At 39.3% G+C, this 19,875-nt stretch overlaps 1 protein-coding gene across 1 annotated transcript in view; it reads left to right on the forward strand.

Moving 5' to 3' along the window:
* SLC25A13 (solute carrier family 25 member 13) overlaps window positions 1-19,875 on the forward strand; it is a gene marked incomplete at its 5' end in the record, with an annotated part of 178,291 nt that overhangs the window by 104,020 nt on the left and 54,396 nt on the right. The window contains 6 exon segments of the mRNA XM_081079534.1: window positions 6,364-6,510; window positions 8,338-8,476; window positions 9,227-9,320; window positions 9,537-9,621; window positions 13,031-13,118; window positions 13,608-13,766. Of these exon segments, the coding sequence (XP_080935660.1) occupies window positions 6,364-6,510; window positions 8,338-8,476; window positions 9,227-9,320; window positions 9,537-9,621; window positions 13,031-13,118; window positions 13,608-13,766 (712 nt within the window).

Genomic DNA, 19,875 nt, shown 5'->3' on the forward strand with positions numbered 1-19,875 from the left:
TCATGAGTTCCTTGTATATTTTGGATATTAGACCCTTATCGGAGGAACTGTTTGCAAAAATCTTCTCCCATTTAGTCGGTTGCCTCTTTATTTTGTCGATGGTTTCTTTTGCTGTGCAGAAGCTTTTCAGTTTTATATAATCCCATTTGTTTATTTTAGCTTTTACTTCCATTGCCTTTGGAGTCAAATTCATAAAATGCTCTTTGAACCCAAGGTCCATAAGTTTAGTACCTATGTTTTCTTCTATGCAGTTTATTGTGTCAGGTCTTATGCTTAAGTCTTTGATCCATTTTGAATTAATTTAACCAAATAGTCTTTTAACCTTTAAATATTTGAATGGAACTATTGCTTCTTCCATTGTTCTCCCTTCACCTGCACAGATGATGAGTTTTTCCATTCTGGTCCCTTTCATTTTGGAAATGAGCAAATTATATTACGTAGTCTTTATTGCTTACATACCAAGTGTTCTCTGTCCCAGTTTTATGCCTCTAGGTTCTAAGAACTATTGGGGTCTTGGTACACATTAGGTTTTCCTTAAATTGCATTAGAGGTGCCAACGGAGAGCTTTTTTTTTAAGTCACTCTGCCATGAGTATTGAACCTGGATATTTATTTCAAAGACCATTCATTCTCAAATTCAGTATTTATAGAGTACCTGTTTGTTAGTTCCCACAGGCTCCTTATTTGTCTTTCTCCTCCTCAGTCTCTTGGGGTTGTGAGAAAGCAAGCAGTAAGCAAGAGCAGGAGAAGGTCTTTTAGATTTGGTTTCTCTCCTCCATCGTCTCTGCTGATGTTGGGAGAATAATCCAGACACTGGGAGCATAGGAGACTTTTGCCTTAATGAAAATGTTTCAGGAATTATATTTTCTCATGAAAATAGGCAACAGAGAAATCTAGAGCATTGAGAATAATTTTAAAACACATTGTACTTTTATCTTTTCATAGCTATTAAGACTCCTAGATGTCAAATATATTTTGTAATCAAATTCCTGACAGCGGCATTATCAGGGCTCCCCATGCAGTGAAGAATTAGGAGCATTGTCAGAGGGGTGGAACTGAGCTACTTTTCAGTTTGGGGAAGCAGTAAATTAAATGTTTTTCACTCTATCCTAATATTTAGAGAATTACATAGATCTTGCTTCTTGTTTACCACAGAGTTTCTAACGTCTCCAATCTTTAAGAGCTGTTGGAAACGTATTCTTCAATTGTTCATCATTAGGGTGTAAAGTGCTTTCTTGTTCCATGATTAAGTGGAACAAGAAGGTTTGAATTCCAGCTTTACTGCTTCCTGTCAGTGAGACCTTAGCTTCCTCAACTACTACAGTGAAGTTAATAATAGTACAGTTGTCCCCCCTTATCCGTGGTTTCACTTTCTGTGGTTTCAGTTACCCACAATCAACAGTATGAAAATATTAAATAGAAAATTCCAAAAATAAACAATTTGTAAGTTTTAAATTAAGCGCTGTTCCGAGTAGTGTGATGAAATCTCATGCCGTCCTGCCCCTGTCTGTTCCATTGTGGCACCTGAATTATCCCTTTGTCCAGTGTATCCATACTGTATTCCTGCCTATTAGTTATTTAGTAGCCGTCTGGGTTATCAGACAGACTGTCACAATATCGCAGTGGTTGTGTTCAGGTAACCCGTATTTTCCTAATAATGCCCCAAAATACAAGAGTAGAGATGCTGGCTGTTTGGATATGCCAAAGAGAAGCTGTAAAAGGTTTCCTTTAAATGAAAATGTAAACATTCTCTACTTAATAAGGCATTTTATTATCACACATCATCATAAGAAGAGCGAGTACAATACAGTAAGATATTTTGAGACACGCACACACCACACATTCACATAACTTTTATTACAGTATATTGTGATAATTGTGTTTTATTATTAGTTATTTTTGTTAATCTCATACTGTGCCTAATTTATAAATTAAAATGTATCCTAGGTATGTATTGGGGGAAAAAACACAGTATGTATAGGGTTCAGTACTAGCCATGGTTTCAGGCATCCACTGGTGGTCTTGGAATGCGTCCCCTGTGGATAAGGGAGGACCATTGTACCAACCTGGTAGGGTTGCTGTGAGCATTAAATGAGTTTATTATTATAACATGCTTTAGAACAGTGTGACGCAGACTGTATGCTCACTAAATGCTGTTATCGTGGTGGTTGTATCGATTGGAGTAAGTTTCATTTCTTCACCCAGAACAAGAAACAGTTGTGACATATTATGTTTTCAGAAGGGAGCCCACATCTTTAGTAAGCTACTTCTCAGTTTGGGGAAGCAGTAAATTAAATGTTTTCCACTCTATCCTAATATTTAGAGAACTACATAGGTCTTGCTTCTTGTTTACCACAGAGTTTCTAACGTCTCCAATCTTTAAGAGCTGTTGGAAACGTATTCTTCAGTTGTTCATCATTAGGGTGAAAAGTGCTTTCTTGTTCCATGATTAACTGATCCCTGCTAGTAAATGTTCACTGGTGGAAGTGTCAGCACCGAAATGCATGCTGGCACCATCTTCATTACAAATGTACCCCGTGTCCTGCCATATGGACGTCAGCCCCCACTTTGTTGTTCGTTCCCCTGCCAATCTGGACAGCTTGGTCTTAGTATTCTGGCTTTCTGCTTTCTGAGGAGATGGGGTGGCCAGGAAGAGGGATGCCATTTTTAATATAATGGTTTCAGATCCCTAAGACTCTGTTTGAGTTATAAGCTAGGGGAAATGGTAAAGAAATGAACATACTTTCTACTCTTCTTGACAGTAATCTTGGCTACTGCTAGTTTTAGCGATGGGTCTGGCAATCCAAAGGAGTGTGTTCATTTACTTTCAGGTGAATACGCACTGGGGACATTCTTCACTGTAGGGTGTTTAGCAGTTGGTTTCTTCCTTCCTCTTAAATTAGAGGCACTTGTACAGAGAACTAGAATACCTATCATTGATGACTATGTCTACTGTTTATTGAATGCCTACTATATCTAAAGCATTCTGCCTATACCACAACTGGCATGAATAGAGCAGTCTCTTTGCCCTAGCAAGGTAGGGAGAAAGACAGGAATGTAAGATTGAGTAAGACAAGTCTTATCATTGAAGTTTAAGCAGGAGTCCAAGTGATCATTTATTTTCAGTTAGGAGGCCTTGTTATATTTAGCTAGGAGATAGCATTTGAGCTGAGCCTGGAGGAAGTGGTAGGATTTCAGGAGCTAGAGAAAAGGCTACAGTCGCTGCTAGGTGGAGGGAAGAGTGTGGACAAAGGCCTGGATGTGTGGAAGGTCTGGTAGGGCTGGACTTGGTGTGCTAGAGACAAGGCTGAAAATAGCTCCTTGTAGGGTCTTGAGCACTCTGTTTCGGAGATGGGTCTTGGTGATGAAAGGCTATTGAAGGTTTCTGCAGAGAGGGTTCCAGTCAGATCTGAGATTGTGAAAGGCAGCTGTTGATGTGTGCACGATGGACTACAGAGGTCAGAGAGAAGCTCCAGACTGACAGTTGGGCCAGTAGTAGACATTCAGGCACGTTCTGAGAAGGGCTTGAAACAGTTCATTAGGAGTGAAAACAATAAGACGCATTTGAGTGAACTTTCAAAAGTTCAAGTGATATAATTTGGTAACTGGTTTACTCTGGGGGAAAGGAGGCTTGAAGAATTAAGACTGACAGATTTCTAGGTTGGGTGACCAGAAAAACAACATGCCAATAATTAAGCTTTGAACATAGGAGAAGGATCAGTTTTGAGGGCTGAGTGAGGGACATATGAGTGTGTCCTCATATGTCCCTATGTCCCACTAAACACTGAGTGTGTTTAGTGATGTGTAATTTTATGGCTTTTACAGATACCCACATGGATATATTCTTTAGGCAGTTAGAAATTCTGGTCCAGCAGATAAGAGGGAGAGATTTGGATCTGGGAGTCAAGCCTTCTAAGAAATCTTTGAGGTCTTGGGTGGGGAAGTCTTGGCTTTGACAGCAATCGCTCTCCTGGGTATCTACCCAAAAAATCTGAAAGCATTCCTCTATAGAGACACGTGTACTCCAATGTTCATTGCAGCTTTGTTTACGGTGGCCAAGACATGGAAACAACCAAAATGTCCTTCAATAGATGAATGGATAAAGAAGTTGTGGTATATATACACAATGGAATACTATTCCGCGTTAAGGAAAGATGATATAGGAGCATTTATGACAACATGGATGGATCTTGAGAGTATAATGCTAAGTGAAATAAGTCAGACAGACAAAGCAGAGAACCCTATGATTTCACTGATATGTGGTATATAAACCAAAAAGAACAAGACAAACAAATGAGAAAGAAAAACTCATAGACACAGACAATAATTTAGTGGTTACCAGAGGGTAAGGGGGTGGGGGGTGGGTGATGAGGGTAAAGGGGATCAAATATATGGTGATGGAAGGAGAACTGACTCTGGGTGGTGAACACACAATGGGATTTATAGACGATGTAATACAGAATTGTACACCTGAAATCTATGTAAATTTACTAACAATTGTCACCCCAATACATTTAGTAAAAAAAAAAAAAAGAGTGAGTGAGAAGAGTGAGAAGACCTGAGGACAAAGGGCTGACAAATGCCTCTCATTTAAGGAGTGAATGGAAGAGGCAATAAAAAGATTAGGGTCCCTTGGCTCCGTGCTCCTAACTCCGAAGGCTGCCGGTTTGATTCCCACATGGGCCAGTGGGCTCTCAACCACAAGGTTGCTGGTTCAACTCCTCGAGTCCTGCAAGGGATGGTGGGCTGCACCCCCTGCAACTAGCGATGGCAACTGGACCTGGAGCTGAGCTGCGCCCTCCACAACTAAGATCGAAAGGACAACTTGAAGCTGAACAGCACCCTCCACAACTAAGATTGAAAGGACAACAACTTGACTTGGAAAAAGTCCTGGAAATACGCACTGTTCCCCAATAAAGTCCTGTTCCCCTTCCCCAATAAAATCTTTAAAAAAAAAAAAAGGATTAGGGTTCCAGAAGAGAGTTTCTGCAGGGACAGGATGGATCAAAACTGGCAGAGGCTATAACTAAGAAGAAGCTTTTAAATAGGATAGGAAGTCTAATTCTTACCATTGTATTGTCGTTTTAATTTTTTTATTGTAGGCATTTTCAAACTACACAAAGGGAGAGAGAAAAGTATAATGATCCACCATGTTCCCATTATCCGGTTTCAATTATTATAAATATTTTATCAGTCCTCTTTCATCTCCCTACCTTTCTGGGGGAAGAGAAGGGAGAATAGAGTACTCGAGAGCATTATCAGACTCGTGTCATTTCATCCATACTTTAGTTTGTAGTATGTCATAAGGACAATTAGTTTTTTACCCAATTATAAGTCATTATCTCACCAAAGTTAAAAGAAATGTCATTCCTCAATATCATCTAATAAAACTTCTTTTCATTTAAATAATTTCAAGTTCTTGAGAGCCACATCAGTGATGCTTTGTAATTCCATAGAGATTAGATCTCACTCTAAGAGCCCATTTGGGAAATGGATAGTTTCCTGAAGAAGGTAATAAAATGCTGTCTGCAGAAAGGATGCTTCTACATGCACACGATGGCTTTTGATGGGAGGCTATATTTTATTTTGTGTATACCCTTATCCTTTGGGAAGAGCAACAGAAATGTTTTCAGAGCATATGAATTAAAACATGTCCAATGGTACTGACCCGCATACCATCCAATTCCTAATTCTGGAACGTTGGTCCTCAATTGGAAAGTATGGCTCTCTTTGGAGACATTTTTTATTGTCATGGCCTTGCAAGAAAGGATACTGGCATCTAGTGGGAAGTTAGAGGGTACGGTATGCATAGGAGAGCAACCATAACAAAGGCTTATTAATCTGCCCAAAATACCAATAGTGTCAAGACCGGGAAACCCAGTGTTAAAGGAACAGCATATTCCAAAGGAGAACCGCCCTTTCCAATCTGTTGTTATATCGCATGTTTGTATAGCAGGTTCCCATTAAAAATTTTCCTCTTTTTTCTGGAGAGAGGTAATGTCCCTGTAGGTGGTTTCCCTTTGATTATTAGCATCATCTAAACAGGGTTTGGCCAGATCTTTGAGCCTTCCAAACTTCATTCTAGGTTTTATTTTCTTGGTGTCCTCGGACTCTAGCAAAGCATTGAAGTGATGTGGTGTCTTTCGGTAGGAGATTTAAGGTGGAATGCACTTTTCCAAGACATGTTTACTGGTCTGAGTGAAGTTCTCTCTTCAGAAGGAGACAGTAGCTTGGGGGTGCTATTTAACAAGCAGGCAGGGCTTGCTAAACCAAGATGTGATCTATATTTCTTCACCCTAATTTGAAATTGAGCCGTTATTTGTCGTAACCGAGAAACAAATTATTTCACCTTCTTTATTTGTAGGAAATCCAGTTGGAACATGCAAAGCAAGCCTTTGTGCAAAGGGACAATGCCAGGACTGGAAAAGTCACAGCCATTGACTTCCGAGACATCATGGTCACCATCCGCCCCCATGTCTTGACACCTTTTGTAGAAGAATGTCTAGTAGCTGTAAGTTGTAACTTTTTCTTGAAGTTCGTTTGTTCTGAAGTAATTTATTCTACCTGACCTGAGTTCAGTAAATAAGGGATCATAAGAACAATTCTTACATATTACGTACTTTTTTTCTGTTTAAAATACTAACATTTTCTTAATGTGATTGCATATGTTACCAAACTTACAGAGTGTGTTTTGGCTAATGTTAGTGTGTAGGTTAATTTGTTATCTGGACGATATGGAATACCTTAAAGAAATGCATTAACTGATTTTAAAAAGAAAAACAAATTTATGATTGCGTATTAATTTTGCTTTACATTTTGAGGGATGTGAAATGCTAATCTTTGCTTTTTATCTGTTCTCTGAGGTGATAAATTGAGAAAAAAATCGTGTTCACAGATATATTTAAGAGGTCAGCAGAATAGAAACTTTAAACCTTCGATTTACTTGTTCATTGAACATATGTGATGAGGTGACAGTGGCACAAGTGATGGGTGGAGAGAGCCCTGTTCTCCTGTGTCATGGAGCTTCCATCCTAGTGGATGTCCAGCCACTGCTGACCTGCTGGGCCCTGGGGTCCTGTAAAATTCTGTGGTGGTGGTTCCCAAGCCTTGGTCACGGAGCTTAAGAATCAACAGGAATAATTATAAAAAATCCAGGTTCTAAGGTTCCTCCCAGGTCTACTGATACACCATCTACAGGTGTTGAGGCCCTAGAATCTAGTTTCTAAAGCTTCCTAGATAATTCTGATGGTCGCTCAGATTTGGGAACCCTTATGCAGTAGTAACTGTCCTTTTGTTTATCCCAGGGGGAAAACTTTCTGACTGTTTTCACCATCATCTGGGTTTCCCACAATGCTTACCATAGGCAGGAGCTTAGGCTAGCTTTTCATTTTTTCCTCCCCCCCCCACCCCCCGCCCCGTGCCTCTTTTTGGAAATGTGGCATTCTGAAAAGGCCTTTTCCATTCTTTCCAATCTAGTTCCTTTTCTTGGCCCCCCTTCCCTACTCCATTCTAAACTCTAATGTCAGCTATTCTAAATGATTACTGAGTGAAGATTTATGTGGTTGTTACCTTATAAAGAACTGCTTTCCTAATAAAAATATTTTGCCTTGTTAGGGAAGGATAGAATTTGAAACCCCAAACTGAAGTTCCATTCATAATGGACATGCTGTCTATTTCCCTTGTCCCCTATGAAGAAATATGGTTTCTTACAAATTTCTACTATCAGAATTCTGACCAGTCTTAACTCCCATCAAAGCATATGACATCTCATAATTTTACCATAATACGCTTGTTTGCTAGAAATCCCACCAATGTAAAGTCTGTACTTAAATGATTATTTATTGCTAGTTATAAGTAACATGACAAATCATGATATTAATGTTAGATTGACTACTTTTCATAGTATTTTGTGTTGGTATAATACAGTTTTGCATGTATAAGCACACACGTGTGTGTAATATAGTTTTGCATGTATAAGCCTTTAAAAATTGCTCATTAGATGAAATAAACAAACTTATAAAACATTTCCAATGGAAATTTGAACTCTGTAAATTACTACTGGTCCTGCTGTTATAACCCTACACATGTATTTATTTAGTTTTCTAGGATTGTATGTGGAGAGTACAAGTTCTGGTCATGATTAGTTGCAGTTATTTCTAAAAATCATTTATAGCTTTTTTTTTTAATGTGAAAGAAAAATACTTATGGCTATTTCTTCTTAGTCATTCAGTCCTGATTACTTCCAAAACTAGCATTTGATATATGTACGTCTGAATCTTCTTCATTATATAAATTCGTTATTTTTATTTTCCCCTCTCCTATTTTCAACTTATTTGAGGCTGCTGGAGGTACTACGTCCCATCAAGTCAGTTTCTCCTATTTTAACGGATTTAATTCGCTCCTTAACAACATGGAACTCATTAGAAAGATCTACAGCACTCTGGCTGGCCACAAGAAAGACGTAGAGGTGACTAAGGGTGAGTGAGGATAAATCTGAATTCTTACCTGCAAGTGTCTTGGTGTATTGTTATTTGAGTGAAGACGGCAAACAAGAGGTCGTATTGTAGATTGTTGTATTCTATTGACACATATTAACTCTAGGGTATATGTGTGTTCTCCATCGTTTGATCAGACAAAAGCAGACAAAACAATCTTTGGCAAGTTTTAAATAAACCTGATAGTCCTTGAGTGAGGGAACCAGGTAAAGTTTCTTAAATGTTTTCAAATCTTGCTCGAACCTGCCTCTAAAGTGGCCTTCAAACGTACATAAGGAGTTCCATAAATTTATACTGGTGACAATGTAAGTTGATCTTCAATCTAGAAACAAGATATTAGCATTTTAATGTTTCTTTTTCTTTTTCTAAAAACAGAGAATTCCCTTAGAAATTTCACAACTTTATTAATATAACCTCCTGGGACCTATGCATATGAGGTTTTATATCTGCTTCCTAGTTTTCCCTGACCTGAAATTTGAATAACATCCCGAGTCATTTATTCAAAGCCTTCACACGACATCAAGCTTTTAAAGTCAATGTTAGAGAAACTCATCTGCACACTCTTTCCAGAAGAACTCAGAAAGCTCTTACCCTATTTGGATTGACTTGAATTCTACAACTGATAATAATAAAATTTTGTAATGTTCACTCATTCCAGTGACTTGAGTTAATGCTACATTTAGTGGCTATTTCTTTTTGAATCTTTCCCTTTTTAACTCTTTTTCCATACAGAGGAGTTTGTTCTGGCAGCTCAGAAATTTGGTCAGGTTACACCCATGGAAGTTGACATCTTGTTTCAGTTAGCAGATTTATATGAACCACGGGGGTAAGTTGGCCTTTTTCTTTTTTTTAATTAGCTTAATAAAAGGAGGTTACGAGGTGGGGGTAGGAGGAGTACAGCAAACCTGGAAAAAGAAGCCAAATTAAAGATGACTCTGAAAAACGGGGAACAAAAAAGGGAATGTTTTAAAAGTCCATAATGTAAATTTTAATAAACTTGTATTTTGTTGTCTGTGCCTGTTTTGTTTTGTTTTCCTTCCAGACGTATGACCTTAGCAGACATTGAACGAATTGCTCCTCTAGAAGAGGGAACTCTTCCCTTCAACTTGGCTGAGGCCCAGAGGCAGGTGGGCAGAAAAAGCAAACTTGCTTCCTGGTGTTTCTTTAGTAGGGCACCCCCAAACTCCTTTTCACTTGCAGTCGCCTTTCTGGCACTGGTATCTGACCTACCATGTTTCCATTTTACCCCAAGAATCCAGACAATTTCAAAAGACTGGAAAGAGAAGTGACTTAGAGATGTTCTGAGTAACAGATAGTTGGCATTTTTGCTTGTTTTTTTTCAAAGATGAGGTGATTTCCTGTACGCATCGAAAGGCTAATCCTCCAAAAATAGGCAGAAAAGCCTTTCTTCTTCCCGAAATGTCGGGTGAGAGATGTGGGGCCGGAGTGCTGTTTTGGTGTTGCTGTCCCAGGCATGCGGCATGTTGCTAAATGAAAGCCGTCTTTGCTCCGCAGAGAGGTACTTCGTCAGTGCGGTGCCTGCCTTGCCTTCCGTTTTTCTGAATATCGAAATGAGATAATTTTGTTTAGTCTGGAGTCATAGTTTGAAGGCTTTTAGACCTATTTTCTCTGTGAAAGGATTCGTAAGTTATGTGGAAACAATTTGAGGAATGCTAAATTTTATTTTATGGTTAACAGAAACCAATCTCTTGCAGTTGTGGGAGTCAGAAACTTAAGACATGGGACCTCCTCAATTTAACTCTTGCTCGACTTTCTATAGATCTGAAGTAGAGACCCAAAGCCTTCATAGCATGGGTTGTCCTTACATGATGTTTGCAAAATAAATCCACTCACAGACGAGCGTCCTTTTAGAAAAATACCTCCTTTAAGGCAAAGCCATCTCTGAAGCCTGTGAGACTTAACAGTTTTTGGCTTGGAGCTCTGGGTCTGTACAGAGACGCCAGTTTGACCACAATGGGATGATGCGGGCAACATTTTTAGGACTGGCAGGCCCCAAGCCAGGACCCCCTCCTTTCAGCTCCTTCCCACCCGAATGCAGAGGCGAGTGTTGTGTGCAGCGTGTAACTCAAAGTGGTGGGTGTGTGCTCAGTAAATCCTAAACTAGGCACCTCTGGAAAACCAGCTGGCCGTTGTTAAAAGAGGAAGCCGATTTCCCCGAGTGCAGGAGAGAGAACTGTATAATCACGTGCAGAGGTGGAAGCTCTCCCTTCCCTTTGATTTCAAAACGTTGCTTACTAGTGTCTATGCTATGAGTTGTTGGAGAAATTTTGAGATTAGGAAAATGCAGAGAATTGTTTGTTTGTTTGTTTGTTTTAAGTTCCCTCCTGTTCTCCTTTTGCCAGTAGTATCCCACAATTTTTCCTTTATGCCCTCTGAAGCTTATGAGAGTTTGTGATGGGTGCCTTTTGATTACTGGCCATGAAAGGGTTAGAGGAGGTTGATGAGATTTACAGTGGGAAATGACTGACTGCTGCTTAGAGGTTTAGAGCAATTCACAATGGCTTTGCTCTGTGAATCCCAGTGGGCCAGACAACTTTGAAAGACTCAAGCAACAGAGGTCATCCACCTAATAGGCTCAGTGCTAACACTGATCCTTGACAGAAGAATGCAGGAACAGGAATCGTTCTTATTTCGTGAGAATGCTACATTTCTAGCTTCAAAAAAGTTAAATAAAAGTCTGGGGGTTCATGTATTTCATCTTTTAAATGAAGAATTAGTGATAGTGGTAGGTTCCCTCCCATTATTTTCAAAGTATATCCACTTGTTACTTTTATGCTAGAACTTTTCTAAGTACGGTATTCCATTTTTTTGGTCCTTTTTTTAAAAGTATAGTTTGCATACAATATTATATTAGTGTCAGGTGTACAACATAGTGATTCGATATTTAGATATCATACAGTGTGCTCCCCACACTGTGTCCGTCTCTGTGATTGACCGTATTCCCCTTTATCTTTTCACCCATCCCTCCACCCCCACCATATCTGTTCTTTGTTTCTGTTAGTCTTTTGTTTTGTATGTTCACTTGTATTCCACATTTGTATCCATATGAATAAAATAGTGCCTTACTTATGGATGCACCTGTCAGAATGAAGTTACTATTGAGATCTATCTATACAGGGATAGAGTTGGAAACACACCATGCAATTTGCAAAAGAAATGTTTTATATTCTTAAAGATGCATATTTCTATGTAAAGCTATTTTAAGTGAAGTGACTGAAGGAGATTTCAAGTTATCGTACTGTATTAGAATTGTGTTATGTTGGCAACAACTAAAATTCAGTGGATTGATAGCTGGGGTTGGTAATTCTTTTCATTGTTAATCAATTTTAATTATCGTGGGTTTTTTTGGAAAAAAAGATTTACTATATGCCATCCTCATGTGACAACTCTATAGACAGAGAGGTGCAACCCCTCAGTGGCCTGAAATACGAATTTAGAAAAGATGGACCAAAAAAGAAGAAAAAGTAACAATAATATAATCACCTAGTTGTAGCCACAGTAAACATTTTGAATATCTCTTGGTGGTAGGGTAGCCAAAATGTTAGTATTATTTTTATATGTATATATATACCCACAAATAGTTTTAATACAAAATAACATATTGCAGTAGTCTTTAACATTGTTTTTTAAAGATTATGAAGTATTACAGGTATTTAAAAAAGTAAAGAGAATCATATGAATACCTGTCTACCCACCATATTCTTTTTAACCTATTTTCACTTATAATACCTTATGAACATTTTTAATAGCAAATATTCTTTTACTGTTTCATTTTTATGATGTACTGTTTTGTTCTAAGGCTATAGCATTATATTTAACTGATCCTTTCTCATTAGACATTGAGGTTATTCTCAGAGTTTGTGCTCTTATAAAACAGTACCACTTTTTAACATTCTTAGAGCTTGATCCATGTTTACATACACAATTATATTTCAGACTAACTTTTTCTAAGAAGAACTGCAGGGTCAGAGGTTGTATATATATATATATATATATATATATATATATATATATATATTAAGGATTTGGGTGTATATTAACCAAGTTTCTCATCAGTTTATACACCAGGTTTGATTAAGTACCAGGTTTGAGAAGCTCTGTTTTTTTATCAACTCTTGCCAGGCTAGGTATTGCCATTAAAAAAACAAACAAACAAAAACAAACCCAAAGCCTACCAATTTGATTGATGCAGAATGGTGTCTCATTACTATTTTTAAATTTATATCTCTTTGATCACTCATAAGAATTGAACATTGGAAAACATGTTCATAACATTGTTTTTGATACAAAATGGCTTTCATTGTGTTCAAATTTGATTTTAAACATTAATAACAATAATAACTTTCTGTTAATAAAAACTTACTGAATCTAACTCTACTTTCCTTTTTGGCATTTTAGTTGTATTATGAATTTAGAAACCAGTGGGTAATTTTTAAAAATAAGACATGCTCATTTTTGTTCTGTCTCCTTTTTTATCTCCTATCTTTCTGTCCTCCAATTCCTGTGCGTGCAAAGAAGAAGGCCTCAGTTGATTCATCTAGACCAGTTCTCCTACAAGTTGCAGAGTCAGCCTACAGATTTGGTCTGGGTTCTATTGCTGGAGGTAAGTCATGGATGAGTGCAAATTTTTCATTTTTATTATTGTCTTGTTTTTTCCTCTGATGTTCCATCTTGAAATATTAAAAAGGACAGAGACTTCTCTAGTCTTTCCCTAAGCCAGTCACTTGTCCGTACCTGAGATGGGACAACAACAAAGGGAACTGCTTTTTCCATACCTGCACATGATCACAGTCTTAGAAGTGGCTTTTTTCTCTTGTTTATCTCAGATAAGCTTTCTACAGACAGGTTAACAATGAGATTAGGCTGTAGTGATGTGCCCTTTTAAAACTGTCTACGACATCTTTTTTTTCAGGAGAGTAATGGAATTCCACAATTGTTTATTAAGAGTACAGAAAGTTAGTACAGTTTTAAAATCTGTACATGTAAAATTTGTTTTTTTCTCTTGTCAGTCTTCTCTTTGACTTAACCACTTCCCCCCTTTTCCATGACGGAACTTAATTCCTTCTGAAATGTTGGTATTATTTCATTGTAGCTGTGGGAGCCACTGCCGTGTATCCTATCGATCTTGTAAAAACTCGAATGCAGAACCAACGATCAACTGGCTCTTTTGTGGGAGAACTTATGTATAAAAACAGCTTTGACTGTTTTAAGAAAGTGCTACGTTACGAAGGCTTCTTTGGACTGTATAGAGGTTAGTGCCATGTGCTAAGTTCCTATAAGGTGAAATAATAGTCAGACGTTTGGTTTTTCCATCTGAATGGATTAGAGACACACTGCTTTAAAACAGAAATACAGCAGATTCTCAATTATCCACACTAATGGGAGTAGGCTGGAGGCATGCAGGGCATAGCTAATCAAAACAGCCAATAACCTGAAAGCCATTTATATTGCTCTGTAGTACGTTTTATTTCTTAACATCGTTGTTTATAAGCATCTTCAGTGAGTTTTCATCACTCATAGGAAGAATCCCACAGACCCATTGGCATTGGCCTAAAGAGACATGACTTTACTTCCCAATCTCTCTGTGTGATTGCCCTCTACAAAGAGAAGAGAAGCGAGTGTGTTTGCATCAGCTAAAGTACAGTATTGCAGTGCAGGTCAAGCTGAGCCCCTTTGCCATTTGGCAATAGCAAAGCTGGTGGGGTCTTCCCTCCTTTCCCTTACCAGTGCTTGCTCTAGAAGAAAACAGTATTTAGTGCTCAGTGGAGACAGATTTGAACTACAGCCAGGTAAACCTGTACCTCTAGACCTCTTCTGCCATCTGCTGACTCATCTTCTTCTTAAATACCCAAGTTAAAAAAAAACAAAACCACAAAAACAGACCTTTCTTGAAATCTCTCACCTTAGAAACTAGGCGGTTTCAAACTTTAGAGAAGTTCCATTTTGCAGGTTCTATTGTGTAGTAGATAACCCCATCAAAGGCCTTTTGATCTTTTCCCTGCCCTGTTCCCTCACCCCTCGCCTCTTCTGACAATTGGGAAGGTCTTTGACCCCAGGTGATTGATGATGACCCTTACTGGGTCACTGCCTTCCATTTGAAATACTTTTACCTCCTGTGACAACCAACCTGGCAAATGAAATGTCTCCCAAGTAGTACAAGGTTAATGTCACAGTTCCTGCTTCTCTGTGATTCAGGTAAAGGCAGCCACATTACCTGTTCATCTGGGTTGTTTTCTGCAGAGAGGGCTTGCGCTTCAAGTCGGACAGACGTCTGAGCCTTGGTGTTGCTTCACAAACTGCTTTTATGGGCTTTCTTTGGTGTTGCATTAAATGACAGGAGTGCCTTGAGAATAGTGAAAAATACCTTTTGTCCTGCTGAATATCTTTAATGTATTTATGTTGACCTGGTTTGTTTTTAATTTTGAGACCTTTCTCTTTCCTCTTGGACCACACCTGGCAGGTCTTGATTCTTGGTTGCATTTGGATTTCTTTCCTCAACCCGGCCTTTTGACCCTGTGGACAGAATAGCTGAAAGTGTACCTGAGTCCTGAGTGCAGAGCTAATACGGGCCATCCCACAAAACTCTCACTGTTGAGGTTATTGTTTCTGGAGGTGGGAGTGACTGGTTTTAACTCCTCAGGGAAGGGGGAGTGAATGGCCTATTAGAGATAGAGGTTCACTTCGAACACCAAAGAGGCAGCTCCTTACCTTACCCTTTCCCTGGTTTAGAAATAGCCATTTATCTAAGTTGTTTGGGTGCTTGAACCCTAAGGGGTTCTCTGTCAGAGGATGATGGTAAGTAGTGTGAATAGAAGATTAGTTCTGGGAGTCACCTATGTTCCTTTCTCCCTGATTTCTTATCTTTTCTAGTAGATGATTTTAAAACAAAAGATTTACTGTAAAATTGTTTAGCTCTGTTCTATGATTTGGATCTTGAGAGCAAAGAGATAATTGGCAGCTCGAGTTTTAAAAACATGTTGTACTGTCTTGCTTCAAAAATGACTTATTCCTAGCCTTGATTGGTTGGGGACCAATTCCCTTTAGTGCCTTGCACATAATCATAAATTAATAAATGTATGTAACTATATATTTGTAAATGTTTATCATTAGGCAAGAGTGAGATCACTTGAAAATGAGAACCATCATTTCTAACAAAAAATTATAATAGAAACAAAAAGACCTGAAGTATTTCTGAGAATCAGTATTCTACCCTTTGATTATAAAGTCAGGATATAAAACACCCTATGTGTGATCCTTTGACTATAAATTTTGCACTAAATGTAATTTTTATTGTTTAAAAATTTTATTATTCCCAAGGAAAACTGTTCGGTTTAAATTTTGAGAGTTTAGAATTGCTGCTGGTAATGCTTCACATAGCAATATTTGAGAGGGTGTCAGACTACATCTCTAATTTATAAACATGTTTTGAAATATTGAGCATATTTTTTCCTACTCTGGAATTTTGCTTAATATGTAATTTTCTGCATCAAGACATAGGTAATTGCTAATATTTCCTAAAAAGTATAATTTAGGAATGTTGCATAAGTAAGATCTCTTCCCTATTTTAAAATTATCTGTATGTGTATTGTTGGAGGGGGAAGTGGCAGTTGGTCTTGAAAGAAGGTGATTGCACCATGTATCCTTATTATAAAGTTAATAAGCGTCTCTCTCTCTCTCTCATTTTCCTTCTTCTAAAAAGAATACAGATCCGTAAAGGGAAGCTGTTTTGCAGAAGTAAGTTCTCATGGAACTACTAGAATGAAGGTTCTTTTTAAAGAACTCTTTCATCACTCCAGCACAACTTGTTTTTCTATTTCCTTTCTCTGGCAGTGGCCAGCGTCTGTACACGGTCTTGGAAGTTATCCATTCGTAATCTGGGAGCACATTAGAACCACTGCCCTCTAGTCCAAAGGAGATGGATAACCCAACTGGGATTGTTAGTGATGGTCTTCAGTAGACATCAAATCCCGTGCTGCAAGATGCCACATGTGATTTTAATACTGCGGGTTGGTTAGGTCTTATTCTTCATATTTCTGTGTTTCTTGGTCTCTGGGAGTCTCTTATTTAGGGGGAGGGTAAGGTTTGGTTGTTAGAAAAGATCCCTTTAGAAATCCTATGAGACTGACTCGCCAAACCTTCTCTGTAATGCACACTATATTCTTTACAAGAAAGTGGTTGATTTTCCTAGGTTTTTGTATAATTTTTGAAAATCAGGCCTCCAGGCCAAGCCTATCTGTATTAAAGGAAATAACACCTGAGATAATCCAGATCTCTCTGAACTTACTTGTAAAAGTCTTCCTCCGTTTCTTCTCCAGTCTTCAGATTGATTTAATGCAGTCAAGTGTTTAAAATCCTTAATGAATTACCTGACAGCTCATTTGGTTTGAATGAACCGCATGACCAAATGAGTCAGTTATTGGCCTGCTCCAGACTTGGCATATTAAAGAGAAACAATTAATTGGGTAATCATCCATAATTAAATGCTCTGAACGTTCCAGGAATAACTAATTTTGGTCTTTAAGCTTTGCTACACTCTCCTTCCTTAGATGCTACAGGTAAACAGATGAGTAGCCTTAGAAATCGGAAAAATGTTTTGGGGAGGACCTTGGGGAGAAAGATGGATCCAAGAGAAATCAGGATCCATGAGAAATACTTCTTAACGGAAGGTTTGGGTTTTTATTTCTATTGGAGGGAGAAGCCATAAAATAATCTGCCAAAAATTCATCATTAGAAATTAGAAATTAGATCATTTCATGAATTAAACTTAATTTTGAGTATTACTTTATCTTTGAGGTAATTGGCACACACACAAAAAAGTTTTATTTATAAGCCCATTGATCCAGGCTTATAAAGTTTTAAATATGTCTATTTCAGGTTGTCTGTGTGGTGGAAAAGCAGTCATCTTCCATCCTGGAATGTTCTCGAGGTGACATCTAGAGGATATTGTAGTGATATCTCAGGAAGTTACTGATACATTTGCATTCTAGAAGGAAGTTTTGTCCAACAGCTAGTATAAGCGAAGTCTCTTCTTGTAGTTAATGGTTCTATAGAAGGGAGTATCCAAACTATATGATCCACAGTGAGATTCCTCCTTGCATAATTCTTGTGGGTAAAAATAAATTTAACAATTCCAGCACTGAAATAAGATGGAGTTTCTGCAACTCTCTTTGGCATAGCTTAAGAAGGCATGCACCTTGGAACAAACAAGTGAATCCACGAACTTGACTGAATCCTGGGTGTCCATCCATGGCCACTGACGCTTCTCAGGAGTGCACAGTGGGTTGGTGCAAGTTTTGTATTCTTGGTCAACTTCTGCATATTTTCTTTGAGGTTATTAAGCTGTGGAAAGATCAAAAGGCAGATGTTTGGTTATAGGAGACCAAACGGAAATGAACAAAAGGTTTGGGCAGACCATGTACTAGGTACTCAAGTCTCCAGAAATCTTCTGTGCGCCAACTGTATTGAGCACAGGGCATTAAAATAGGAGATATAAAGTAACACGACCTTGAAATCAGGTGTCAGACGCTTCAGAGGGCTGAGTGAGAACAGTGATGAGCTTAGAAAATTGGGAAAGTGACAGAAAGATGCAACTAGACGTAGCCTGGAGACGAGAAGACGAACGAATGAATTAGTTCCCAAGAATGATCATTTATAACTCGCGACTGCTGTTGCTGAGACTGAGACAAGGGAACTAGATTAAACCCCAGCACCAAGGGAAGAGTTTAGGTAGAAGAGCGAGTAACCAGGACTCTGAAAGTTGCCCTATACCAGAGGGAAACACTGAAGGAAAGGGTATGATCCTTCTTCCCAATCATCGTCACTTCTAGAAAGCGCCCCCCCCAATAGAGGAATAGCCGAAGGAACTAAATTTTTCCTAGACCATAATCAGTATCATTAATTTACACTTGACCACTCCGTCTCCCCAAAGCATCCCGAGCCATAGCTAAGATGACAGATGGTTCTTGACATTTTGAGTAAAGCGTTTAACCCACATAAACAAGCATTTAAATCTTAATATCTGCCATTGTGCCTCCCTCCCCCATTCTCCAGCTCCACATACAGTCACCTTGGGGTGAAGAACTGGATTGAATGAGGGCTGTGAAAGGGGATAGTGTAGTTGGGAGGGTGGAAATGCCTCATGCCTCGGGGCAATATGAGTCAAAAGCAGACAGACAAATGGGAAAAGGAGGAGGGAGGAAAGAATGCCTGAACAAGTGAGGAGAGAAGGCCATGGAAATAGGAGCAGGAATAAAAGCTGTGAGGCAGGGCGCGCAGAGTGCTGATAGCTTCAGAATGAAGGTTAATCTGATGTTGAAAGCAAGGAGGGCTCTCTGGGAAGATGGGGGCAAGTGTAGTGCCCTCAATGGTGAGGTCAGGAGGGTAAGAATTTAACACTGGAGGAGTCGCCTCCGGGTTGAAACTAGAGAACCCAAAAAGTGCTGGATGTGGCTCGAGCTATAAGGATAGGGGTATCCTGTGCACTAATTTCCCTGACCAAACTACTGCTTGTCTCTGCCCTGAATGCCTGCTCCCCTATTTGAGGTGCTCTAAGCTACCTTTCTCAGGGCTGGGCTGGCTACTCCTGAGCTTGTTTTTGTCTGACGTAAAACAGAAATGCTGCCTTAGTTCCAGAGTTTCTTCTCTGGTGTCGCCCCTCACTGTCTACGCTCCTGCTTGTCTTATCCAGCGCAGTCTCTTGGGACACCCGCCACACTGTGGTTACACTGGTCGCTGGACCATCAGCCTGGCTGCTGACCCGCTGCTTTCTCGGAGCCTCGTGCCCAGTGGATTCCCCGACTCTCACTTGTTCACCAGGTCGTAATCTGCAGCTTGGCTCTGCCATGCGGTGCCTGTCGTGTTTTAAAGAGCCTGGTATTCGGGACTTGGAGGGAGAGAGGTGGAGGCATGATGTGTATGGCCGCACATAGCCACCCTCCTTTTGTTATGTGAAAGAGCCAGTCAGTGCAGGGTGCTAGTCCAGCGTGAGCCTGGCACAGAGCGAGGTTTTGGAACCATCTTGGCCGGAAGAAGTGCCTCTGGATTAGAGAAGGAAGTTGAAACAGTAAGTCCACAAGAGTGAAGAGGGAAAAGCTGAGCAGTAGGGTATACAGAGTCCTGGTTTGAGGGTAGTGAGTTCACCTCTGTGTGCCTCTGCATAGTCCCCAAATAGTTAGTGACTTGGGAAAAGCTGCTCAGCCTCTCTAGATTCCAGTTCCCATAAAGGAAAGAGGTGGATAGTGATGATGGTGATGTTGATGAAGGAAGACAAAAATAAACAAACGACAACAACAAAGCACTCTGTGGTACTTACTATGAGCTTGGCACCGTTCTGAGGGCTTCATGTAAATTCCTTTCATCTT

The sequence above is a fragment of the Rhinolophus hipposideros genome, assembly GCF_964194185.1.
Source record: "Rhinolophus hipposideros genome assembly, chromosome: 18".
Classification (NCBI taxonomy): Eukaryota; Metazoa; Chordata; class Mammalia; order Chiroptera; family Rhinolophidae; genus Rhinolophus; species Rhinolophus hipposideros.